The sequence below is a fragment of the Scomber japonicus genome, chromosome 3 (genome assembly GCF_027409825.1).
Source record: "Scomber japonicus isolate fScoJap1 chromosome 3, fScoJap1.pri, whole genome shotgun sequence".
In the NCBI taxonomy this organism is placed as follows: Eukaryota; Metazoa; Chordata; class Actinopteri; order Scombriformes; family Scombridae; genus Scomber; species Scomber japonicus.
Window position 1 is genome coordinate 12,566,637 of NC_070580.1, and position 27,698 is coordinate 12,594,334.

General features: G+C 39.3%; 1 protein-coding gene across 1 annotated transcript in view; it reads right to left on the reverse strand.

Moving 5' to 3' along the window:
* The window catches only part of slc2a9l2 (solute carrier family 2 member 9, like 2), a 90,345-nt gene that overhangs the window by 1,698 nt on the left and 60,949 nt on the right, over positions 1-27,698 (reverse strand). Inside the window, exon 12 of the mRNA XM_053315115.1 lies at positions 14,698-14,825. Coding sequence (XP_053171090.1) covers positions 14,698-14,825 — 128 coding nt within the window. The remainder of the gene's footprint in view (positions 1-14,697; positions 14,826-27,698) is intronic.

Consider the following 27,698-nt stretch of genomic DNA (forward strand, 5'->3'; position numbering starts at 1 on the left):
GCCGCCTCTGTGACGTAACGCTCATCTGCAAAGTTAGCAAGTTCCTCTGAATACACTGCATTGCTCTCCCGGTTGTCATAGAAGATGACTCATGGTACAAACAGGACATTTCTGCGTCCACTCCGTCTGTCATTAATTGAATTTTCGCAAGCCCCGTGGATTGAGGGGAATGAGACAGTCCCATCTTTGACACAGGGATAAGCCTTTGATCTGCTGCGCTGGCTCAGCTGGGTTCAGTTTGATGCGCACACAAACACACACACACACACACACACACACACACACCCCGCAGTGGTTGTGGACACACACACACAAACACATACAAATCCAGACAGATGCATTAATCATATACTCATGTTTCATGTTCAAACACATGTTGCAGAGTGAAATAGAAAGAGGAGGTTGGCACTAGCAGTGATGGGGAACTCTGTCTATGGACAAAAGGATAGGACAGAGCAGCAGTAAGGCAGAAGAGAATGTTTAAACAGCCGACACTGAAAAAAATGTCCTGGTCCAGTGACAGTCTGGTGGTGGAAAATATACCATGTCGGTCACTGGTTTCATCATCAGTGCTAGGGGTGTGAGCTGTGTGTGTGTGTGTGTGTGTGTGTGTGTGTGTGTGGGTGGGGGTGGGGGTATAGATTATGCTGCATCTTCCCAATGGGAGCCGCAGTCAAATACAGTGTCTGTGATGAACGGAAGACTGAGCTGTGCAGAAGTCTCACTGCAAAAAATGTCCACACTGGTCTCTTTATAGATTTTATGGATTACTGTATGCCAGCACTGTCACAGCCTAACAATAGAAACAATCAATTAGCATCACAGCTATGATAATCGAACACATAAACAGATGCTTACACAACTCACAATTTACTGATCAATGTGACTGAGTGTGGTGGCTTATTAGTCTTCACAGATGTCATTAACTAATTGAGCTTGTTGTGAGAGCCCCAAATTAAAGTTCATCATATCAATAAATCAACAATTTAGTTCAATGTTTGGAACCAACTGTAATAGTCCATTAAACAATAACATTTCATTATATCACTAATGATGAGCATCAACACTCACAATCCCCAGACACTTTTTACTGTGTACTATGTTCACTGGATACCTGTGCTGTTTAAAGTGGGTTTATATATATGTCAGAGTATGCGTCACCCAGACATAAATGAAATCTTTTGGAGGGATTCTATTAACTATTAAGAATCTGCCAGCAGACATCAGCTCTGTCTTAAAAAAAGAATTGCCGCAAATTTGCCCTCCTACTTTTCTTATTGTAATTCATAGACTGCGCAGCAATCCTCCGCCTCCATTATTTCCAGCCTATTTCTTCTTAATGTGGATTTGTGCCCCGAGAAGGAAACAAATGGGTTAGATAAAAGCAAGGATGGGACAAAAGGGCATACTAAAAGAAAGAGCTCTGAGGATTTTTTTTGAACAATGCTATCAATGAAGCAAAGGGCAACATGCTGCAGACAGTTTGTCAACTGAAAATGATCTGAAGGTGCTTGATATTCTATGCAGTGCTATGACTTCAAAAACTGCCTCAACTATAGTCTAAAGAGGTCAGCTGCTGTTGAATAATAAGAAAAAAGTGAGCGGATACTGTGTTAAGAAACCATAACAATTACCGCAATTATCCACTTAAACTTTACCATTTAAATAATCTTACAGGGATAATTATGGGTTTGCTTCACCTTTGATTTATATTAATTTGGTTATCTGAATGGATGATTGTGTTCTTTTGTTTTTTCAAAAAAGCGTTTAATATTAGGCAGAGCAAACCAATCTTTTTAAATGACACCGAGACATCAGACCCTATGCAACCTGAAAGCTAATAATACCCAGCACTGTCTGGGTATAATTCAAAGTTAAAGACATCCTTGAAAGTTCCAAAATGCAAGACAATATATCACTTAACACGTTTGAGTTCAACTCATATTATTGATGCCACAGGCCTAATTGACACCTCAGCGGCGGGCTGTCATGGAGGTAAAGGAATGTGCTGTTTCAGTGGTGTGTGGTTTTAACAGGAGTACCCAGTGCCAGTCAGCCACCAGTGAGTAACTGCTGTGATTTGGATGCCTAGTGTGTGCCTGGTATGTGCCTGAGCTGGGACTAAGTGTACCCAACTCAGTCCTGGCCAACAAAACAACACTGAAATATTTGTGGCACTGGTTGACTAAAAATAACCCTGTGTCACTTTCTGTCTCTCACAAGTCCCCCTCCTCTTCCTCACCTTGCTCAGCCTTATCTACACGTGCCCCTCTCTCTTTTGCCTCTCCAAATCCATTTCTACAAGTCTCCTGTGGCATCGCTACCTTTTTGCTGAACGCCTCTATTATCTGTTTAATTACATATTCAGCTCCATCCATCAAAATAAAGGAGCCATCAATTGTATCATCACATTACATCTCTCCTCTTTGGCTTCCTATCTGTCAATGACACAGCCAGGAAGATGGATGGATGGATGGATGGAGACAGATAGACAGATAGACAGACAGACAGACAGACAGACAGATTTCTGACATGTTAAAACTGAAAGCCTGGTAGACAACATATTTCAAAACGAGGTCCACAATCCTGCATGGATATAGAGTGATGGGTACTCAGGCATATAAAGTACTGTCTGTTGCTCACCAAAATGCACTATGCGTATGTTTGAGGTCTAACAAAGTCCCCAAGTCTTTTGATTAAAAACAATGAAACAGGGACCCAAATGAAATATTGCTCCATAGTGCTACTTCAAAAATTCCACTGGATACATTTAACTTTTCATACTGCTACTGTCACACCTACGTGCTTGTGGCATGCATGTGTGTCTTTGTGTGCGTGCTGGTAAAACATTAGATACAAACATTACAGGGCCACGCTTGTCAAATAACTGTTTTTGATGCTACAGGAAGCCTTTAATATGTGCTGTATCGAGAAGTTAAAAGGGGAAAAAGTCGAGAAGAAGTTTAATATTGACAGCACTGATCTGATACTCTTGTGAAAATTGGGTTGGATAACCTTTCAGATACAGGAAAACTGTGATCAGTGTGAATGAAAGTAAGAGGATGTGTAGCCCCTAGTGATCTGATCTGTTACATTGTTTTATTCATCTATTATCTTAGCACTCTTTGTTTTTCATCTTAAAATCAATAGGACTGAAATTTAAATGAAAAAAGACTTCTGCAGGAATAATAACTCTCCCTTCTAAGAAACCACTCTCCCAGTGTCTGATATGCCTTTTATAGCTATCATAGTTCCCAGTTCACTCTATGCCTCCAACTCATGACACACTGGTGCAGCTGACTGAAAGGACAAAATTAGGTTTATCTGGAGGGGTTGCAGAGAACACAGGCAGAAAACATTTGACAGAAGGTCAACCTGACGTCACCACAATGTCCAGTGTGCCGCAAGCAAAGTTTCACTCTGATCTGAAACTTTGGAGCTGACTTTTGTTTCTGTCTATTAATATGTCCTTCAAGTTCCACTATGAGAAACCAGCTTGCCTGCCATGTATGTATTTGGCTGCAATGATGCATTTTTTAATAGTTTACAAAAAAAAGTTAAGGCTGTAGCAGCAGTGGGCAAGATGTGTTAGTACTGCAAGAGGTGTAAATCTATAGTTATGGACAGTATAGTGAGGTTCCAAGTGACAGCACACATTTAATTGAGCTAATTTATAGTCCCTTACCCAAACCTCTTTAAACTACTTTTTCTCTGACACTCATTTTTTGTTTAACTACATGTGTAATTCCAGGATGTTATACCAGAGACACTATATTATATAATATATATAGTGGAATTATAATTATAATGCATATAATGATATATAATTATATTATAATTCAGCAGAGTATGACATGGAGTACCATGAGCTGTAATGTGGAAGTTGTACATGTGCACTTGTCCATGAACGGAAATGAGACATATTGTCCGCCCCATAAAGTCTTGCTGTAATAGAGATAGGTGTACATTAGTGTCTCCCATGTACTTCTGTCACATTAGGTTTATTGTTGGATACAGTGTAGTTGTATGTTAATGAATTTCTGAGTCCCTGCTCCTCTTTTCAGAACCTAACAAGGTTATGCCTGAAACATCCTGTGCTCATGTCGTCCGTGCTTATCCTCAGCAGAGCGATTATAAATGAATCCTGCTTGCAAAAGTCCTGATGAATGCCTGGGGCTAAATGCCTGCATCCAACTGCATCGACTAGAGGTCAGAGTCATTCCTGAATTACATGGCTGTGATACTTATGCATGCACACTGCAGTGCTTCAAGGCACAAAGGACTGTGTGTAAAATCTAATGCCAGACTAAAGGAAAACAAAATGGTGATACAGCCTCTGGATTAAACAAATTCCCACCAGTAAGAATCATTTACGATATGGGTATAAAATGTATGACATAATACATGTTAGGCTTTATGTAACATGTCTATCATATTATGTATTATTAACTTGTGATTGAGCAGGCAAGCACACATATATCCTTATTACCTATTCTATAATGCTGTCTGGTTTCCTAATACAGAATATGCTGCTAATTAAACACAATTACTCTAAGCGTATTTATTTAGCGAATACATAAACGTGTTCTTTCGCTAGAATTAACTGACTTGCCTCTCAGAGCTTTGACGCATTAACTAAAATGTTTTCCTGCATTCAATTTAGACCAGACAATATTTTTGGAGGTATATTCCTGGAGAAAAGCTTTTGAACAAAGCACTCCACTCCATATGTTCCTAAGTCTGTAATCATACAAAGGTATGTAATAAGCTATGCATCCATACATAGCAAGTCATGTGTGTGGCTAATGTTTTCATCCATTTAATAATATGAAGATTTTTCATGTGTCCTGTAGTGTAATTTGTTGTGGCACGCAATACAATAATGTCACAGACGAGGTTGAACAAAATCTTTCTCTACCAAAATCTCTATGGAAATAGAAAGCCTTAAGCAAAACTTCTCAACCTTCACCAAGTATTTCAGTTAATTATCATTGTTTAGTTTAGTTGTAAACAACTAAAAGACAAGCCCCTGGCTTTTATGCAAATGAAGGCCGGATAGGAAAAATGAAAAAAACAACTTGAAGAAGTTGGTGATTGGTTTAAGAGGGCATGAACTTCAGCTAATACTGATGATTTTCAACACTTGCAGATTGAAATGTCAAATGTCATTAGGATCTAATGAGGGACAAGTGGGACATTATGACCAAGGGCAAAGTTCTGCTGCTATAAAAGGCAGAGCTGAACTACGTCCTCGACACAGAGGGCAATTATGGGCAGAAAACAGGACTTCCCTTCTCTATCGAACATAACATTGAACATGTAAAACTCAAACCAGGCCCGTCGCAACAGGACAGGCAAACCAAGCAATTGCCTGGGGCCCCGAGCTGGCCGGGGGCCCCCAGACAACGACTGGTTTTGAATTGAATGCAACGACAAACTGTGTGCGCGTCCCTTTAATGCTGTGATGGTCAATGCAGGAAAGTGCAGCGACACTGTTATCGGAATCCCCCTCAAGGGGCCCCCCCACACTGTACCTATGTTCCCCGGGACCTATGTTCCTAGTTCGTAGTTGAAATATAAACAGCAGCAGTGTTCTTTTTAAACCAACAAAATATAACCTCTTAATACACGCCCCTATTTTTTATGTTTTTAGCCTAAACGACGTCATACACCGATGGAAACCTCAGACTATTGGCTAAAAGGTTATCAACTTCATTTCACCGAATATTTCCATAGGCTGGAACAGCTGTCAATCAAAGCCTAGTTGTCGTTGCCGTCGGTCACATGTCCTCATTGGCTTTCTTATATACAGTCTTTGGAGGCATGTACTGCCTGAGCACTGATTGGCTTGTGAATGGTGTCGTCAGAAGCAGAAGAGGCTCACGGTTGTAAACATCTAGTCACGTGTACTCTGAGATGGACGCGCAGGTCAGGAAATGACATAAACGGACCGTGTATGGTTTGTTATTTGTGTTATTACGTTACGTGTTGGACTGAATACATGGACATATTGAGGAAAATATTCCAGTTTTATGGAAACGGATTTCATATTTCACAAGAATCGATACTTGGCGAGCTGTACAGAAAGTCCTGAGTCATAAGATGATCGTTGTGGATAAAGGGAAGACTTTGAAGGTATGTAGCATTATAGCTGTTCTTACTTTAGCTGAGTGGCTAGCCGAGCTAATTGCTAATACTATTACGGCTGTGAGCAACCATACAATGTGTGAGTGGTCTTGAATGAATCAGGACAATCTAAGCTTTCTAACAATGTACGGCATGAATATATATGTTTAAGGGTTGGTGTTTAAAACATTCAGAAGAACGTGTCGCTACCTACTAACATCCGTCCCGTCCCGTAAGAGGAAGAGCGTGCATTAAGAGGATAAACTGCTCTTCATTCATAGGAACATACACTCTGCCTTTTCACTCTAGAATACGGTGTGTAATGTGTGTCTATGTGTGTGTAGTGTGTGTGTTTAATCCAAGACATGATGTAGTCATGCATTGGAGTGGAGCAGGGTTCGAATTACGTGGGAGCCAAGGGGAGCTGAGCTCCCTTTCCCTAAGGCTCCTATGAAAGAGGCAAACTTGATTTTCTGTGAAGGTCTTCAATGCGTCATATTATATTACCTTAATGAGCATAATAGCCCTAAATATATCACCATTTAAATATAAATATCGCCAAATAAATAAAACTCGTTTCATATTCCGATCACCATGCATTCACAACTTTGTATTGAACGTGTTTATTATCCCGCAACGCATATGGCTGTACTTCACCACCACACCACTATGTGCGCACTGAAACGGAAGTTTGGAGCTTGCGAATGTCAAGTTCGGACTCCGAAGAAGACTTCTCTATCTTTTATCGATCTCGCTTCCATACATGATGTATGTTTTGTCTGGGGCACCAGCCGTGGTGCAGTCCAGTTTGTCTGGCACCCGCCGTGGTGCAGTCCAGTTTGTCTGGCATCCGCCGTGGTGCAGTCCAGTTTGTCTGGCATCCGCCGTGGTGCTCTGTGGCCTGTTCTGTCTAGCACCGTGGTTCATGTATGTTTTGTCTGGGGCACCAGCCATGGTTCAGTCCTGTTTGTCTGGCATCCGCCGTGGTGCTATATGCTTTATAATGTCATAATGCTCTGTTGTTTGTTCTGTGTATGGTATACTCTGTGTATGGAGGTAGGGTAGGCCTACTGGAACGCCATTTATTTTTCGTTCTGCCTGGGCCAAAGATGTGATTTAAAATATGAACCAAGCTGGTATGACATATGAAACTTATTGGTAGCCCTCTTTGGTAAATATTTTTGTGGATGTGTTTGAAAATGTTGAAAAAGTCAGTGCCTCACTAGTGACAAACCTCACCGTACATTGTGTGTGTGTGTGTGTGTGTGTGTGTGATATTATCTCCGGCTACGAGCCTGCGTGAATGTGCAGAGGATGTTGAGGGAATGTTGATGATGTTGAGGGATGGCAAGCAAATTGGTGACGTCATGAATCACGTACCCCCACTACACAGCCTGAAGCGTATGCACATTTTTTTTTTATTTTTTTTTTAAATAGGGACCCCCTTCGGGTCAAATTTATAATTCGAACCCTGGAGTGGAGGAATGTTAGCATTGATGTGGCAGCCAGGTACAGAATTACGAGTTCGTTTTTTACATTGATCAGAGTCAACTGACTCACTTGCGTTGCTGCTGCCTCTACCGCTACTCGTTTTTTGTTTTCAAATGACGCATCGACGCACAGTTTTTGCGTCGACGTATTTTTTGCGTCAGCGTAATCGATTACGTCGACGCGTCGCCCCAGCCCTACTTTGAAGCTGATAAAGACATATATGAGGTCCACCATGAGCCAAGAGAGGCTCACAGGACTGGCCGTTATGTCAATTGAGCGTGATGTTCGCAGGTCTTTGGACATGGAGGACATTGTGGTTGCCTTTGCTGAAGCCAAGGCTCGCAAACAGCAGATGTAGATATTTTGCATATTTGTTAACGGTTAATCTTATATGTGTGTGTGTACTTTTATCTATGTTGGATTTTATATTTAATACCGAATTTGCAGTTTGTTTATATGTTGATTGCAAATGTTCAAATAAAATAAGTAAACATACTATGTGTGCAGTAGCCTATATGCAACATTTGTAAGCAGTATTTGCACTGTTAAGAAATATTTTATTGATATAATGTGTGGTTGAACTTCAACAGTGTGTCTATGCTGTGGTTCCTGTAGGCTTTGGGCGGGCGGGGCGTAGGTTTTTTTTGCTGTGGTCCAGGGGGTGTCGGTGTCGGTGGGCGGTGGTGGTGGGGGGGCCTCCAAGTTCATTTTGCTTGGGGCCCCCAAATTCCTTGAAACGGCCCTGACTCAAACCATCATCTAAAAGCTATTTCTCCAAGTCCCTCACTTGCACTTAAACAATTTCAAGACAGTCCTATGTTAATACATAATACTTGATAACTCGGAGTGTGCCTCTGTTTTATCAACAAAATGAATAGTTGAACATTCTTTGAATTATGCTCATTTGTTTATTCTGAAGAGTTAGATGAGATGATTGATGTGACTATCCTGTGTGGGCGATTAGTTCGAGCAGTCTTGATAAACAACAGTTAATCCAGTCTAGCACTTCTGTACAGAACATTTCTGGCTACAGCCCTTATTTGCCTGACAACCGCACAGAGACAGGATATGTTTGGCCTTTGTGCACAAAGAAATGGTTTCATATCACATTTCTGTTCATGTACAAGTTAACAACAGATATACAATGTGATAATTAGTGATCTTTTGAGGTGCTGAAATGGTGACAGTACAAATTGTCATTGTGACATCTCTTTTTGAGAATGAATTAAACAAACAAAATATGTGTTCATTTGTTAGCTTTAAAGCAGAAGCAAGCTTCTCTAAGCTGTATGTGCCCATGGCTGTTTCTTCTTTTCCTACATGAATGTGAATTTTGTGTCACATTTCACATTTTTTCTCCTTTTCAAACTCACCTACTGACAGGAGTTCAATCAACCAGCTTGCTTGATGTGCATGTCTCCATCATGCATTGTTAAGTTTTGAGAGGTGTGCACACCAGCTTCTTTGCAAGCTCCTGCAATCTGTAACCTTCTGTTACCTGTAATACCTTTCCCAGGGTCTTCACATAAGTATAACTCTCCCCCTTGCTTCCATTACTTGTGCTAAGCCACACAATAGTCTCATGGTTCTAGTTACCTACTTAACATACAGACATGTTAGTTTAATTCGCAAAATGCAGAACTGTTCCTTTAATACTTACACTGTCAAAACAGAAACTAGCAACGAATTAAGCAAAACCATTTGAAATCGATGCATGCACGAGGTCTAGAGTAGAGGTAAGGTAACATAAACTTGTTAACTGGCAGAGAGACGACTCATCTCTCAAAGGAAAAGAGTCAGAGAAGACACAGAAAGGCACATCGTCTATGGTTGCTTGAATATGTAAAAGAGGTCAGAGCAGGTTAAGTAATGTACATCTGTGAGTCCCTAAGCTAAAGTCCTTGGGAGAGATGTGAGTGCACTGCAAAAGAAAAGAAAAGAAAAGAAAAGAAAAGAGGAGGATGTGACATTTTGAGCATAAAGAGAGTAGGGTGCAATCACATGGGCAGTAAAATAAGGAGCCTGTTCTTTGATTGAATTGTGTTCTCCAACCTGACAACGTACATGTCTGTCTATGGTGTAGTATTCACTTAATAAACAGATAGAGCTGCTATGATATGCTGTTGTCAATGGATCATCTTTACAGGTATATGACCTATATTTTTCATCTGATGTGCAGGGACAAAAAAAGATCTGTGAAAGATGATTAATGGAGCTTCAAAGTACACCGCTGCCGGTTGGATCCAACTTGGTGCAGTTAGGATGAAGTATGCACTCATTTAGGACTTCTGCAGAGACATTAAAGACTACTACAAAACATCAAAGAGAGAGGGAGAGGAAGAGTGAGAGAAAGATAGAGAGAGAGGAAGCGTGATAGAGACAGAGAGAGAGACAGAGAGGCAGACAGAGAGAGAGAGAGGGAGAGAGGCTATAGTGCACTTTGTTTCCCCAACAAAACTCATTTAACTCAACTGAGTCTCACTGCACTCAACTGAGCACTCACTGCAGATCAGATGAATCCTCCGGGCTGTTTGTTGGTAATAATGTTCTGACTTTGCATCTGCTCAAATCGTCTATCTCCCCCAACAGCTCATGCAATTCATTTACAGTACTAAAAAAGAACATTTTTGTAATATAGTTATACTCTAGGGCTCTACTGAAATATCTTTGAATGATTTACTATTACTATAAAAAAAAAATAAAAAAATCCTTGTTTATCATTACTGGCCCTTTATGCAGCCTCTGTCTAAAACAAGTCATTTTAGCTCCTGTCTCTATAAGGCCCCTCTTACTGATGAACCTGATTTTTATACATCCACCTCATGTTTTGTAACTTTGACCATGGTTAATATAAACCTCTGTCAAGTATGAAAATGACAGAAAATGACAAAAAAGTATGTTATGTCACATTAGAGCCCTCACTTCTGTTGTTTTACAGATTTACACAGAAAAATATGAAGCAGTATTAAACCGTTTTTAATGGCTGTCCACTTCAGAGAGTTGTTTCTTGCTATAGGACAATGCTCACTGAAGTTAAGAGTAAACATGATCTCTATGTGACAGGACAGCTCAGAGCAGAGACAGAGCAGAAAATACAAAGGAGCTACTGATAATGTGCTATATCTCTCTAAGTCATTTAAAAAACAAACTATTGTACTTGTAATTTTTGTTCTGTAAATTACATTTTTGTAATCAGATTTTCATTCTGACTTGATTGTTACATATTTTAATTTAAATGTATTACATTTTGACCTCCTGTACAGGAAAACAGCTCTGAACCCACAGGCCTGACTTGGCAGAGTCACAGTATGTACAGGCCACAGTAGATCTCTTCCTCACAAACAAACGCTCATGCTCTTCTTTCTGGCACAAAATGATGCACTGACAGGGCTATCTGGCAACCAGATGGGTTTCATTTGTACACACACTGGTCCACATAGGGGTCTGCATACTCTGTTGTGCTGTTTTGTGTAGGGGGCATATTACAGACTCATATTGTCTAACCCCCTGAGACTGATCTATTTGGCCTTGGTTTCACCCTCACTCAACACCATTTAGAGAAAGTGCATAAGAAAGAGTCTTTGTCTTTGTTAAAGACAGCTCTGCCCCTGGCATTAGCCTTGGCCACAATATGCAGACCATATTAGAATAAATCACCAGCACTTTATCCCAGAGCTGTCCGAGATGTTCGTGAAAGCAAAGCCTGCTTTAATGGCCAAGGTTATAAATTCACCCCATCTCTTTATGTCAACAGAGCTGGTGGTGCTTCATTATGTTCCATTCTCTTCTTAAGAGGAATGTAAATTATTTTCTGTCTGTCCAGTGTGTTTGTTTTAATCTCACTGATCATGGTTCGCTCATGGCAAGGCTAAGCTCACTTAGTCACAATGTGGAGACATTTGGGTTGGCTTATAAGTGTTAAATGGTGATTGTCCTTATTGGCCACAGATCCTATTCTACTCAGGGCATTACTTCATTACAGGCCTAGTAAGGGGCTGTCACTTCAGGACATTAGCCTCCTCAGACCCAAAGCAGTTACCTGGAGTACTTAAATTATCTGGGGTTCTCTGTCTGGACAATACAGAAGTTGACGGTATCTCCTATATATACTGAAAGAACTTAGTCATAGTACTTTCAACAAGGCAGCATGACATGCATGTATTTACTATTTAGAATACTTTTTCAAGAGTTTTAAAAAGTAGTTTTTGAGTTTGTATACTGCACATGCTGTGAGATATAAATGCTAAGGATAAAGCAGTCAGCTTTGTCTTCTCCTCTGTGTGCATCAGTGTTTTTGCTGATGTGTGTCACATCAACAAGCAGCAGAGGACTTTGACGCATTAATGGGATAAGAAGACAGCACCAAGGGCAGAGTACATTTACCTGGAGGTGAGTTTCAGTCCTGTAGAGCAAGTAGGAACACTGTAGACTAGATCATACATCTGTCACTCTCACACAACCACTGTGGCATATAGGACCACACAGCCACGCTTACATATCATATTACAAATTATTAGAATGAGATGTATTTGTGCCTTCCTATAGGAAGTGATAGTTACGCTACTTAAATTACTGTGCCAAATATCTTTTCAATCACTGATATCTGGTTTTGGCTACTTTGGGGAAAGTATGTATTACTATTAATTTACAAGATCAGATGATAAACTAACCCAACTCCAAACTAAGGATAGGTACTGTACACAAATTCCCTGTTTGATTGGGAACAAGTTATAGTATATATATATATATATATATATATAAAATATAATACATACATACATACATGTATATACATACATATATATAAATTGTTCCCCATAACAGCACAAACCTAAAGAGCTGATATGGATTCATTCACTACATGCAGTAACAGACATTTAACTGTTTACTCAATAATGAGCAGTAAATACAAATTTGGAACACTTGTAAATCATTGTGACTAACATACATGCTAACACAATGGTTATTATGTATTACATGTGACACAATGCATTGTGGGGTTGCCAGCATAAAGCTGTGTACAGTGCTTTTGTCATTGTGCTGTAGGAATATTTGACAACACAAATTTTACACTCGGGATTCAGACACATATAAAATAGTGGATAGCAAATAAATAAATAAATAAATAGAGATCTCAGACACAATGCATGACTGAACTGTCTAAGTGACATATCTTTGGGAAACACATTAAAAACACAGGCACTTGTGGCTGCTTTAATAGTGCCAACCAATGAATCAGTATACCAAACTCAACTTAAACACAGTGAATCCATCAAAAGGTCAAACAGTTACAAAGCAATATCCTCTAACACCACCAAGCCAGTTCTAAAATGTACAACACAATGTACTCATAGTAGGGTGCTGCAGTGGAGAAAATGTCAGGAAGAGACTGCAAAAATGTCAAAAACATTAAGAATTGAAGAGTGAAAATAAGAGCGAGAGAAAGAAAACCCTGCCTGTGAGGCCCATGAAAGAGAGAGAACGAAATAGGGGAGGTAAAATGAGAAGAGGCAGTGATGTGGAATCGCCTGTGGCAGCAGTCAGGTTTTAGAAGTTGAAAGAGGACCCTGCAATTTCCTGGAAAAACATTCATATTTCAGACGCTAATGGGATATTCTGTCTGACACATTAGCATCTGTTCATTACTCCGCTCTTGAAATAACAAATTTATCCTCCTTAAACTGGAGGTCTCCGGTCCCATATGAAGCACCTCAAATATGCTCATTATTCATAACCAACAAGGATCAAGTGATTGTTCTGAGTTGTTGTGCTATGGCTGCCGAGATGGTCATCACACTTGCCAGCAGTAAAGGAAGTGGAATCAGTTTCCATTTTCCTGTCCAATATTGTTATGTTAGTTACGTCGCCAAACTTAAAAGCATTCTGCACCAATGTCAAGAGTGTGAGAGCAACGTGAAGAAAGCAACCTTGTTAAAATCAGTAAAGTGGTGTTCATTGGTGTGCCACTCACTAAAGTTTCTTTAGACTCTACAATATCATCCACCTTATTTCTGGTACAGTTAGGTAAAAAAGGTCGGATTCAGGGATCCTATAGGGATCTAGTACTGACTCAAATTACTAATCAAAGCTTGATAAGCGCAGTTTCAGGAGCGGGAACACACACCAATTACACAGCTTCCCCCTCGTTCACTCTCGCTTTCGAGTTTCCCTCCCCCTCCCCGCCCTCTCTTCTGTTCTTCTCTCCTCTCTTATAGGTTCCTGGGGGTTCGTCACTGCCCGGGCGCAGCGGCGGATCCTTCGTTCGACCTCCCCACACCGCATCAAGAATCACCGTATCAAGAATCGTTCCGCATCAAGAATACACAATTCATTCAAATTCTGTCAATAAATCTGTTAAAACGTATCTCGTTGGTGATGTGTTCCTTGCTCGTGAACAAGGGACAAAAAAGTGTCGTATATATGTCCAAATCACTCCCTTCAGCCATTATTGAACTAAAAAGGCTTATATATTTGCATGGATCATCAACCCTTCCAAGGCCAACCATTAGGGGCCAGTATGTAATTATGGTATGGAATCCATAATACTAAGTATAAGAACTACAGAGAGATCAAAGAACAAGTGTGTTGACTAATGAGGTTCTAGAAAGGAAGTGGAGGTATTAATGAAGAGGCAGGTCAACCACTCAGTAATATAGTGTAGCAGGCAGCCTCTGCAATGATTAATGAGGAGCTGAAGACTTGGTATAGGGAATGGACTGCGAGTATGAAGTAGCAAACGTAGCTGCTGTTGGTTAGGTCTTAGACTTAGAGAGCATTTGTTTCTTTAGTTTAGAAAACTGTGGCTTGATTATTTGAAGCATTGATTTGATAACGTAACCTTGAGATGACTGAGCTCCAAAACCTGACCCCAACTCCCAACATCAACCTACACACTGACCAAACTAGAATGCATTTGAGAGATATACTGTATAACAATTGTTTGATAATTGGTCCAGCATCAGCAGTTGACTTTGTAAAATCTATCATTTATTATTTATTATTTATTTATCCAATACTCAGCCCATATACAGTGTTCACTGGTGTACACACCTACACAAACATATAGATGGGGTAACTTACTTGAAGGAATGGGAACAGAAGGCCAACAGCAAAGTTGGACAGCCAGTTTACGATGCCAGCAATCATGAAGGCGGCAGGTCTGTAGGACTGTTCAAACAGTTCCCCTGTCAGTACAAATGGGATGCCACCTGACAAATAGGAGAGACAGACCAGACTAGATCAGTTACAACAAACCAAACAGTTTTGCTTTGAGCAGCATTAAGTGCTTAAGAGACTATATACAAAGGGGAAAAAAACTTTTTCATTACTTACTCTCTCTTTAAAAATGATTGCTCAAAAGTAAAATAATCACAGTGAAATCATCAGTTTGTATTAGTGCATGTCTGACACTATTGTGCCAAATACTATCCTTGTACTCAGTTTCAAAAACACAATCTCATTTTAATCAGAAAAATTCTTGCTCATATTACTGTTTCGTGGCCACTTTGAAGATACGATCAGCAATTAATTTGACAAAACTGAAATCTTGGGATTGTCCACCACCAAACTTTCTTATCTTGTTAACACTAATAATGTGTGAAATATGTTCTTCACTACAGAACAAAACAAACATAGACATACACATTAATCCACAGAAATTACATCTAGAGATTCATGTAAATTTGTCACAAGCTTTAGTTTAAAAGTTCTGATGATAATTTCGATGTGTGAAAAAAAACGTGTAATACTTGGGTTAGTGAATAAAGCCATAAATGATGTGTCTTTTTCAATAATGGCTGACACATTCACAGTTTAATCCTTTTCAAATGATGAAAAATGGAGATCCTCTGGTCTACCCCCGAGTACAATGTGCAACCAGCATTTCTAAACCTCCAGGAGCAGATGTTGACATTTGGATGTTTTGACGTCAAGCCAGACAGCAGATATTGAAACATTTGGCCCACTGTGTTCAAATGGAAAAGGTAGTAATTCATCCTGACAGATTATTCTTAACTCAATACAGAGCACTGGCTAACAGTGCAAAACACTAGTCTCAATCTAATAGTTTAGAGGAAAAAAGATGCTGCTGCAAATTCTGCTTAATTTAACCATGAACAAAAGACTGTGGTGGATTTATTCCTAATTTTTCATTTGTCATCTTCAGACAAATGTCAGTCAAAACAAAAGACAGATTACAGTTCATCAAATTTAAAACAGTCTGTTGTTGCACTCATTTACAAATCCAAAAAGATCAAGTATTCAGAATTATTGATTCAAGCTGACAAATAGTGTAATAAAGAACAGAGCATTCTTCAGAGCGCAATTCAGGCAATGGTAGAGTTAATACACAGCCAGGAGTTGGACCCAATTATTAAGAAGTTTAATAAAGCTCAAGCTATACATTTACATGAGTGCAAGAATTACAAAATCTTTCAGATTTAAACTTCCCTCTATATCAATGTTGCTGTTTTGCAACTCAGTGAAATGGCAGTTAAGTTTCAAAGCAATAGCAACAAGGCAGTGGGTTGTTTTTGAATTTTAAGTTTGGATGAAATGAAAGAAAGAAAGTAATCTCCTCACAGTCTGCTAGCTGTCCATGCTGTGCACATGCTGAAAGGTGTTCATACATAGCACTGGCTTTGTGAATGGGAAACAATCCACACAACACTATTCAGCCAATAAAAAAGGGGTGTTCGTGCTTGTGCACTGGACAGCGGGAAGTCATCACAACAGTTGTCTGTGTGAGACATAACACCGCCCATTGAATGGTGGCGGAGGACTGGCAAACTGGAGAGAGACTGTGGCTAATTCACATTTTTTATGCTGCAAGTCTGTTTCTGTTGCATTAAGTCAAGCATAATCTGATCTGACAGCTGTTTAAATCAAACAAACCTACTGTTTATGTGTTTTGAACATGTCAACCCTATCAGTGAATCAATAAATACAAACACAGTTGATTTCTTCCCATCAAGCTGATCTGCAAACTATTTAGGTTCAGTAAATTTCTGCTCAGTCAGCCTGGTTAAGGCAGTTTGTCTGGCCGCTGTCCTCTCTGCAGCTGACAGACGGCTGCTTCTGTGGATAGAGACGCTGAATGCAGGTAGAGTGAGAAGTGACGAGACCTCACAGAGGCGGAGAGTGTGGATGGACTGTTGTGCTCACATGAGACAAGATGTTTTTTTCCACTTGTTATAAGAGGAACAGAAGTGACTTTACAGCTGACGCATCACTCTGGATCCTGCCATATTTCACTTTTTGTTGTTGCCTTAGCAATGTACGTCCATGAATTTGGTGGCCGGAGCTTCTCAATCTATCATTTATCATGAAGAGAAGGATGTATTTGTTTAGGTGTTTAGTTAAAATAACATCAATCTATCTCCAGAATGACTGAATCTACCTGAAACGGTGCAAAAGGAACATTTTTGATCTGTTCTCATGGAGATATAAAAACATTCTCGTTAGGGGAAACATGAATAATTACGCAGAGTCAGATCTGTGTTGTTGGGTCTGACAACAACATCATCATCACAGAAGGGTATTCCATCAAGCTGGATAAAGGAAAAGCCTGGCTTATTTCGATAAGCTTCGCTAATTTATATGAGAAATCTGTTCCATTACTGTGGCTTACAGAGCTTAGCAAAGGTTCAGTTAGGAAGACCATCTTTTGCATGTTCAGGTCTGTAGTATTATTTCTCAGACCATCTGTCGTTTCCATCCCGCATGCATGCTCACTCATAATTTCCTTGCTACCATTCCCCTGGGTGCCAGTTAAGATATCAGCTGTTTACATCAGCTGGTCACATCTAATCAACAGCATGGTGACACTCCTTCGTTGTCAGCCTATCATATCGCAGCTCCCTTTTTAAATATGTTTTCTCTGTTTCTTCTTTGGTGCTTTTATGGTGCTATTTTGCCATTGGCACAAGTCAGAACCCCTGCTGCTTCAAAAGACCTAGATAGACGTGATTGGAGATGAAAATAAGAGTTAAGCAACTTTACTAAGACTATAACAAAGTAGTCCAAAGTAACAGACTCCATCTCAGTTGCAAATCCATAAACACAACAAAACGGACATCCTGGGAAAGAGAAAATGCGTAAGAGTAGATGATAATGTAGTTGGTAATGGTAAATTGGTTCTCCTGAGTTGCCTACACCATCATTATAAACATACATTTGATTACATTTAGCCTACTGATAATATGGCCACAGTCAGTTACATTAAACATTAATTTATTAACAAATGAAGATAAAACATTAAGTTCACTTCTCCACACAGACTTACCCTACCGGTCTGGTCACAAGCTCACTTGTCAAACCTTTAAGCCACCATTGCCCAAATATGTAGGCTTGTTATAATAATGCATCTAATCTGTGAGCAATGTTTTACTAAGCCATATCCCCAATCTTCTTAATTGCCACAGTATTGCCCTTTTTGGTGATGGCTCCATTATATTCTTTAAATAGTTTCAGCGGGGTTAGGGTTTGTTCTGCTGTTGTTGAGAAGAACCTAGTTTTCCCTTCATTTTTGTGACATAGTATCTTCTTTCCGCCTGTCGACTCTACTGGGCTGCTTATGTACTCTGTGGACATGCACAATGCTAGCTTAGTCAAGCCTGGTTACAGTTAGACACGGCTAAATTCGGTTAGTGAGAGTCAATGTTAAATCAAGACAGGATTTTTCAAGTAAACACGGCTTTCTTCAGCTGTGTTGATGGAATACCCTAAATCTAAACACATAAGTAGACAGGATTTTCATTTTTCTCTACCCCCTTGATTATGCCAGAGGAATTCCAGTGTTGAAAATGTAATGGACGGTGACATTTTCAACCATATTTCATCAGAGAGCTTACCCTTCAGGCATTCTTGTATAGAATGAACAGGGTACCCCTACTGCAAAGATTATGCAAGAACAAGCTGCTAACGTGAGCCAACCACTTTCTTCAGTGGTGAACCGAGTAGATAGATGGAGGTGGCTACAAGTGACTTATGATGGCCCTGTGTACGGTATATTGTACGACCATGTCAACAAAACATAATTAAGGGAGTGTGTTGTTATAGCGTTCTATCAAACGGTGCATTCAGACACTGACATTTTAGATACATTGCTCTGCATAAAAAAGTGATGGAAGAGAGACACAAACAAAGGTGAACATTATTATTCACAGCCTACATACTTTAAGTCATGTCTTATCTGGACTATGGGTTATCTGGCTCTTTTTGAATAGGCAGCAGAATATTGGTGCATACTGCAGAGGGAGCAAGAGATGGTGTTCAGATTAGGGCAATTCTTCCCCTAAGTGAAATTGTGTATGCTAGTAATTAAAGAAAACAACCACTTATCTCAAAGTTTTTTCCCATGGTGTTCCCTTGCTAAACAGAGATTGGCCTGGTTGTTCATGTACTTTAACTTCACTGATATTGGTATAAATGACTCAGGACATTAGTTGTGTAACATTATGTACTGTAAATGTGACTGCATGCTGTGTTTTAATATCTGAACAAAAGACCTGATGAATTTACATGAATGCATAATGTATACTTCTATAACTGTGGATGTTGCCTTTTATCCTCACAGCAGGTTATTTATTGTCTTGTAATTGCCTTTGAGAAGACGAACAGGTGCTTCTCTCTCTCTCTCTCTGCCAAAGAGTGGCTGCACTTAGGGACATAACCAAAGACAGAGTAGGACGCAAATGAGACACAATCTCCCGGAATCTGGGGCGAGCGAGCAAGAGTGCGCTGTAGAGAGTGACTGCGTGTGTGTTTATGTGACTATCAAAGCAGCGCGTGTGAGAGCAAAGCGTCCTGATAGCTCTGTGTTGCTGCTTATTAGACCAACCCCCACCCCCCCACCCCCCCACGGACCTTTTTATTTATTTATTCTATTTTCATAGTTATATTAAGAGAAGTTTATATTGTTATTGCTTTTTGAGGAGTACAATTCAATCGCTGCACATCTGCTACATGTACAATTTTATTATTTACTTCTTTTTAGTACATTTCTTAAGTATAATTTAATTTTGAAGGTGTTTTGGGCCAGTTGTTGTTGATTGGGACAGCCAAGTAATATGACATATTTGAACATTTTTTTAAAAAGTAATGTAATAGTTACTTTTCCTGGTAATTAATTACTTTGACATTGATTTAACTCAGTCACTAACTCAGTTACGTTTTGGGAGAAGTAATGAGTAACTATAATTAATTACTTTTTCAAGTAACATGTCCAACACTGATCATATGTGCACAGAGTATTTTGCACAGAAATCATGTCATATGAAAGGCCAAATTGTTTAAATCAAATTAGTTGTCACTTAGAAGAAGTGCAGGTACCCTGGTTCCCCTGAAGCAACACCCACACTGAGGTGGGTAAATACAAAAAGACTGTTAATATGAAAGCGGTTTGTCTCCAGAGTAGCACTTTCAGAAATCCCTCTCAAAAGGAAATGCTGCTGTAAGTGCAGCAACTCTATTCAATACAAATTTAGTGACATAAGCAGGACAAGCAAGCAATAGGAAACATTAGGAAGAGATTTTATTTTCTGGTTGCAGCCACAACAACACTGATGTCAGTTCTCCCCGGGAAGGACAAATCTGCTTCACACATGATGAAGGGAGGGGTGGCAGAGCCAGCATGGGCATTTTGTGTTTGTGTGTGTGTGTGTGTGTGTGTGTTTGGTTTGTGAGTGTTCAGTTTAGATCTGTTCCAAGATAATCGGCTCAGGACAAAATAGTGGTTTTCAGGGACTTTTGCACCTAAAAATATGCGAGGCCTGTGTGTGTGTGTGTGTGTGTGTGTGTGTGTGTGTGTGTGTGTGTGTGTGTGTGTGTGTGTGCAAGAGTATGACAGATGAGAGAAAAAGAAAAAGAGCGAGTATGTACATGGTGTGCATATGTGTGTGTGTGTGTTCGTGGTGGGGGCAGGAGGTGAAAAGGTACTTTATTAATGTAAATGATGTGACAGGTTTGGCTGGGTGAGAAACTTATATTTCTTGGTAAACACAGCACTAGAAAATGTGTTAGCTGCATACATGTTCTTTGACATAGTAAGGATATTTTCAGCTTGAGACTTTAGGGGACTCATTGAGTGCACTTGTTGTCACCGTATGTTCCAGAGCATACCAAATGTATCTTTGTAGCCCTGGTCTGCAATTCAATTATGTATGTATGTTATTTGGCCAGCATATGTTTGTGGAGGGCCTCAGAGGAGACAGCATGTGTTGAATCATGTGAGATGAAAGTATGAAAGTTTCCCTTCAAGCCAAACACCAAAGTAGCTCACTCATTACTGTCCATTCAAGTAGAGAGTAAATTACTAATTAATCAAATAGTCTGCTTTGTTACAAAAAATCCATATTAAACCAATGACCTGCAATCTCCTTTATTTAGCACTTGACTTGTGACCACTAATCCTTACAACCTTTAAATTAAAGTTTTGCTATGATGGCCTGTTTGTATGGAAGACTTATTTCCTCCAAGTTGCATGTTTGTTTTTTTTGTCTTACATCTGGGGGGATTTAGACATATCAAAGTCAAATTGGCTAATGCATTATCCTTTCAAACAGCTGGAAAATTTTAGATTAGAGTCTGTTCATACTGTGTATGCCCCACGGAGCAGATGGGCAATGCATACATAAACTCCCATAATCTGATACACACGTTAAGTTAATGGCAGCACGAATACAGAAATAGTGCTATGCTGGTACAAAGCTGTCACATTCACATTACAAAAATACAAAAGTTAAAATGTATACAGTCAGTATTGGAAGACAGTTCAATACAAATAATTATTGATTATTGATCCCGTTGTTTAGGAACCTTTCTGGCTCTATTCCAGCAATCAAATAAGTAATACTTTACAAGCATAATTCAATCAACTGAATTTAACTATCAGCTATGAGAGAACATGCTTTCTGGGGTTTGAAGACCAGAACTGAAAACACAGACAGCTATCCGTTCATTCAGTGAACAGCAGTGTTGAGCAGTAATGTGTGATTTTGTAACAGTCATAAGCAGAGTGACTGCAGGATTAGAGGAGGCGACTAGCCCAGAGCCCATGCTCAGTAGGTTGCTCCGCTGGGGACGTAGTGTACAACCCATCTGGGCAGCTCTGCAGGAATAGTAGGGCTTAACTTTCATAACTTTTTCAATTCATTCTCCATGATAGTTCCATTACTACAGATGTAATCCGCCTCCAATCACATTGTGGGTTGCAATGGCAGAGAGGGCTGTCTGTATTTCCATTTGTTGACTGAGCGGAAAATGAAGACTGCAGACGTAGCAATTCCAAGTCGTATGGCTAACTTTACTAAATTACTCATGTCCTTTTATGTTTGTGGTGAAAGAAACTCACAAGAGAGTTTGAGCTGATATTTATCTGCTGGCCTTCAGTAAGTTTGTTCGTGATGTTTAGTCAGTTATTCATATGCTGTGGTGGCGGATAAACAGTAAGAGTATTGTTTATCTCTGAATTTTTGTCTAGTCATATTATTTCAGTTTGAGAATTGATTTTCCGACTCCAAAGAAATAGCCAAACTATTGACAGTGGAGCTGGAGTTGCACCTTTCTACTCAGAAGACATCTCCAAGCAGGAGGAAGTGCAACTCTTTTTGTGCATTGTATTCTGAGTTAGCCATGGATCTTAACACCGGTGCACTCCAACCATTCCTCATTGCCAACGACATGGATTGAGTATTACACACATCTCTTTTTCTCCATAGAATTTACAAAAAACATTCCCATCAACAGTGCCAGTGCCAAAACAAGTTTTAGCTGTATGAGGCTCATTAAAAGCTATTGGCATGGTTGGCAAATTTGTCAGTATGAAGGAGAGAAGGAAAAAAGGGCCATGATGAGTAAAATGTTTTCCTAACCTAAATTTTGGTAATGAAGAAATCAGTGAGAACATGTTTCATGCTGTGTTTACCGCATCTCTGCATCTGTATGTGTCACTGCCTGTGGTGTTGTAGACTAACTATTTTGAATTTTGAAATTTATGAATGTAATGATGCAGACTGCTGTGTCTATATTATGTGTATATTATGTTTATGTTATTCCAGATCAACTGGCTTGTTGCTGTCTATCAGCGGTGGTGCTGAATTAAATTAAACAGCAATTGTTTTTGGTTTGGATTTGAGACAAGAGCTAGTGTACTGCCTTCTGTTTCAGCTTGACCTCCTGAGACATCAGAGGGTCGGCCACACTACCAATGCCAAAGCCTTGATCTGTTGTGCCTCAGGCATGGAGCCACAGATGACAGGGCAGCAGTGTTAAGGCAGCACCAGAGGCCACAGCTTTTTTTCACTTGTGATTGGTTGTGACAGGGGTTTAACCAGCTCATCTGTATACTTTATTAATTTAGCAGCAATCCTACTTGATGGCTGAGAGAGGTTAGTATTATGAACCAAGTTCTTAATACCGTGAGCAGTGGCCATAAATTAATAATAATAAAAAATATATGATCTTATAAATCAACTGGCACATCTTTTTGTGGAGGAATAGCACCTAATAACCCTAACCCTTCCTCTCATTCTGGAGGATTTTCTAGCATTCATTTTGCCCTTGTAGTGACTCATATGGTTTGCTCCACTGCTCAGATGCATAATTGTGATATTATCTAACAACAGCACACACACTATAAATAAAGACTAATTACATAATAGGATAATGATGTCACACTAGCGGAATATTGCCCTCCCACACAAACACATGCAGGCAAACACATACAGCATTTTCACAAGCGGTAAGTAAGAATTTGGTATGGATCTTAAGCAACATGTCAGAGTGTAAAAGTGAGGAAGAATCAATGATTGGTTTTGATCATTTTAATCTAAGATTGTGGATGTAGGATCAGTGCTTTTGCCTCTTCACTGTGTGTGTCTTGTGGAATGTGTTTTATCTTTAGGATGCCCAATGCTCTTCTTCTATCTTGGCCTATATCCATAAAGGTAGAAACTCAGACGTGGGTGTGGGAACTCCCTAGAAACTATAATAGTTTCGGCATACTCTTTTCTCATTTAGTTGATGTCATTCTGTATGTATGTTGTCTCCATATTGTAGAATAATACTTGTTTAATCTTCAACCCAGCAGCCTTTTGTGCATTATCTCATATTAGTGGTGATTGTTTCGAGACAATTTCCACGACAAGAGTTTATGTGCCAGGGTTATTAATACTGAGGAGCAAACTATAGCTTATACTATCTGACACTTACAAAAATATATTTTCAATATATGAACTTCCAAGAGGAAGAGTGGCGTAAATATGTTTTCCTCAATTCATCTGGTATATAAATCTCATGTTATATAAAATATTACACCATTTCAACTAATCTACAGAACAACTGACAAAGAAATCAGAAAGAAAACAAATAAGAAACCAAGAACAGCAGGAGTAATAAGCTACAGTATGTATTTAGTCAATTGTATGTATGGGGAGGTGTAGAGTACAAGAAATACACTGAGTACATAGAAACTTGTTAGAGTAGCTATACACCTACCTATTAGCATTTTCATTATTCTTTCTTTTCAACATGCAAGTACCTTTTTAGCCCTTCAAAAGTATATTTTATTATTATTAGTATTATTTTCTCTGTACATACCACTAAAACACAGACTTGTTATTACTCCAAACTAATGAACCTACATATGTTATTCTAACAGATTTTAACTATTCAGCAGCATTTCTAATCAGTCTTAGTCCAGGAGACACCACTCAATTAGTTTGGACTATGCTTTCAGAAATACAAAGTTGTGATATACTTTTATCACAAATACAATCAACTAAACAACTTCCACACAAACAACAGAGAGGAGACAGTTTCTGTAATACTGAGAGGAAAATGGCTCTATCAGCAGTGCCAGTGCAGTGACAGCTATTCCTTCATTAACCCGATGAACCCGATGTAACCTGGCAGAGAGAAAACTGGCAGTGCCCTTTCCAAAGCCTAGAACAGCACTTGAACAGCTTCTCAGCTGCTGCAACACTCATCTCACCCTCTTCTCTAAGGCCTGTCTGGCACCAAGAAGGCAAAACAGCCTTTGACAGAAGACTACAGAGAATCCAGCTCACATTCTGCCCACACCTAAAAAAAAGTGTTGGCTGAGGAAAAATACTGCAGCATAGTCTCTTGGTCCTCGTTTGCTCTTTCATCTTGGACCAATGGATTCATGACGTAAACTAGTCGCCCTGATTAGAAACTATATTAAGTGACAGTCCAGGGACACAAAAAAACATGAAGATTAATCACACTGGTTGTTTCACCTGCAGATAGTCATTTGAGTCGTGAGATTAAAAAATAGCCTTGAAGACCCTGTTAGCAACAACCATGATAGCGGTGTTAGCGCTCCTAGTTTTGTTGTATTCCGGGCGCAATAAAGGCTTTCTGTGCGAGGAGAACGGTGCAGATTAAAATCCTGGGAGGATTTATACTTAGCACATGTGGCGCTTGCAGTCACAAAGGATTTAAAGTTCCACCTCAGAAGTGTCCACCACAATAAATGGCTGTATAGGGTCAGGGTTATTCAGCAATGAGGCAATGATAAAAACTGAACTTTAATTCTTGAAAATGTCTGTTCAGCCTTTGTGTCAGCAAAATATCAGGAAGAGTTAGTCAAACTTTCGAAAGCAGCACTATTCATCAATAAAAATGGCCTACACAACAATATGTGCACCTTTTCTGTGCCATTTGGCTAGAGGATTGGTCTTATAGATTGCAAGGAGAAATAGTGCAAGAATAAACAAGTAGATCCATTAGATAAAGAGCTGCAGGACAGGCTCTACAGTGTTAGTGTGATTACACATACCTCCTTTATCAAGGTATAAAGAACTGCTTTTGACTTGTTGTGCTGTGCAGTGGAAAACAATTAGCCCAGTGTTACCATATCTTAGATGGTTTTGGTTGCTCATGGCTCAACCTGGGGTAACTATCTCCACCTTTACTAGAAAAATTACATTGGTGCCTCAAATACACACACACATAAGATTGCAGCCGTTCCTAAAGTGCGGTGTGGTGAAAACAGGAGCACTATAATGATGTTTATACAGTAGGTGAGCAGATAAGGGGATACGGTTTCTTAAAAAAATATGCTTCAGCTAATGAGCTAGTGATGATGAGCGAGGGATGAATCCAGGTTATTAGGGCATTGCGAGGGTACTCTTCCATAGCTGATGTTTAAGGACCCCAAGGAGAATAAATCCTTCCCTGTAGAAGACAGGTCACTGGCAGAAAATCAATGTCACAATTGTTCAGTTTATGGCAGATGGTATTGTGGCAAAGTGCACATTAAAATGGTTGCTTGAGCTCATGCAGTGTGGCAACAAAGGAAGTAGAAATTGCATTTTGATAAAGATAAATGAGGTGGTAAACAGAAATCTGGAACAGAAAACCAGGTGCTGGACCAAAGAACTAAATCTGTGAAAGGCAGAAGAAGTCCGCACACTAAGCATCTTGCTCTTCAGAAGAAGAAGAAGAACAAGATGCTCAAATGTCACTCTTGATATCCCATTAAAATAACTATATCTGCGTTGGGAGTTACAGTGTGCTGGCTTTCTTCTACCTTTCACAAACAGAAAGATGATTAAACACAAATATACACCCACAGATAAATAAATTTAGGTGTACCAAAGCTATTTCTCTCAGAAACTTATAATCCATCAGCCTTCACTCTTCCATCATGTCCTCTGTTCTTCTAATTAAATCTTTTTCTAATACTGGCTGCCACACATCATTAAGTTTCACCATGGCTTGAGTTCACTCCAAAGAGTCTCTTCTCCTAATTTGCGTCCCTGTATATTTTAACTCATGTCTCCTATAAAAGCCGCAGATGCCATTATTTCCACCTTTCTAGCTGATTCATGTTCTTCATCAGTCTTCTGTTTTATCCAATATGGCCTATCTTGCTGTATTTCTATCAGTAATTATCTTTTTTTCATCCCTGGACAATTGAGGGGAATACCTTGTCTGACTACGATGAGAAAATTAATACATTTCTAGCAAAAAATCACTTGTTCAGGAGAAATTATAATTGCTTTTACAGTTGTTTGCATTGCAAATGAACTGCAGCAACCTCAGACTATTGAATATAATGGATTTATGTTATGTTATTAGTTATTTCAAAATGGTTCATGAAAAACAATCACACACATTTATTACAACTTTACACCAAAGAGACATCCTATGACAATTCACTTAAACCACTACATGTATTACTTTAGTGGAAAATCTGTCCTTTTAGTGTGATGCAAAGTTAATCCAAATTTTAGTTTTAGGGGTTTAATTTAGACTTAATGAAAGCCTTCATTACTGCTACAACATTAATTATTTGTGAGACATCAGAGGTGACTTTTGCTAATTGGCCCTCAAAGCTCCAATAACATGCATATTAAGTGATTTCCATCATCATGATTAGAAAAAAAACAACTGTACCACTTGCTGAGAGAGACTGTATGAAATTCCACACATGACACTCAAGAGCATTACATACCAGTTTAGCATTTAAATCACTGCAGACTCTATGAGTGAAATATTGCAATTGCTGGGTAATTGTTATAGTGATTCTGGGATTGCTGCATTATAAAATACATTTAGAGCCACAAATGTTATACTTTATTGTTATATTAATGTATGACATATATCAATGTAAAAACTGTATGATACTGTAATAAGTGCACATGACTCTATAGGTATCCATCTTTTGTGAATTTCTCCTGTATTTCAATTTTTTCTTGCTTTCTATTTTTTGTAAACATAAATGGGAAAGATAATCAAAAGATGTTTATTAAAAAGTGATAACTGCTATTTTTCACATACAGTAGTACCGCAGACCCCAACATCCCTGCTATGTGATTGTTAACAGGTAATGTAATGTGAATCACAGGAACTGGTGTGATGAGTAGCCACTGTTCAGTGTACCTTGCTCACTGATTTTAAGTGTTGACAAGAAGCAGGTGTGACTCTGGGCAAGAACAGAGGAGTCCTGATATTGACCTGACACCAGGACAAACTTTTAGCCAGCATTGACCATGTTATGTTTTTTTTAGAGCATTATGTAAGTGTCAAGGCTCCCTGCAGTCTCTTTGGAGTCT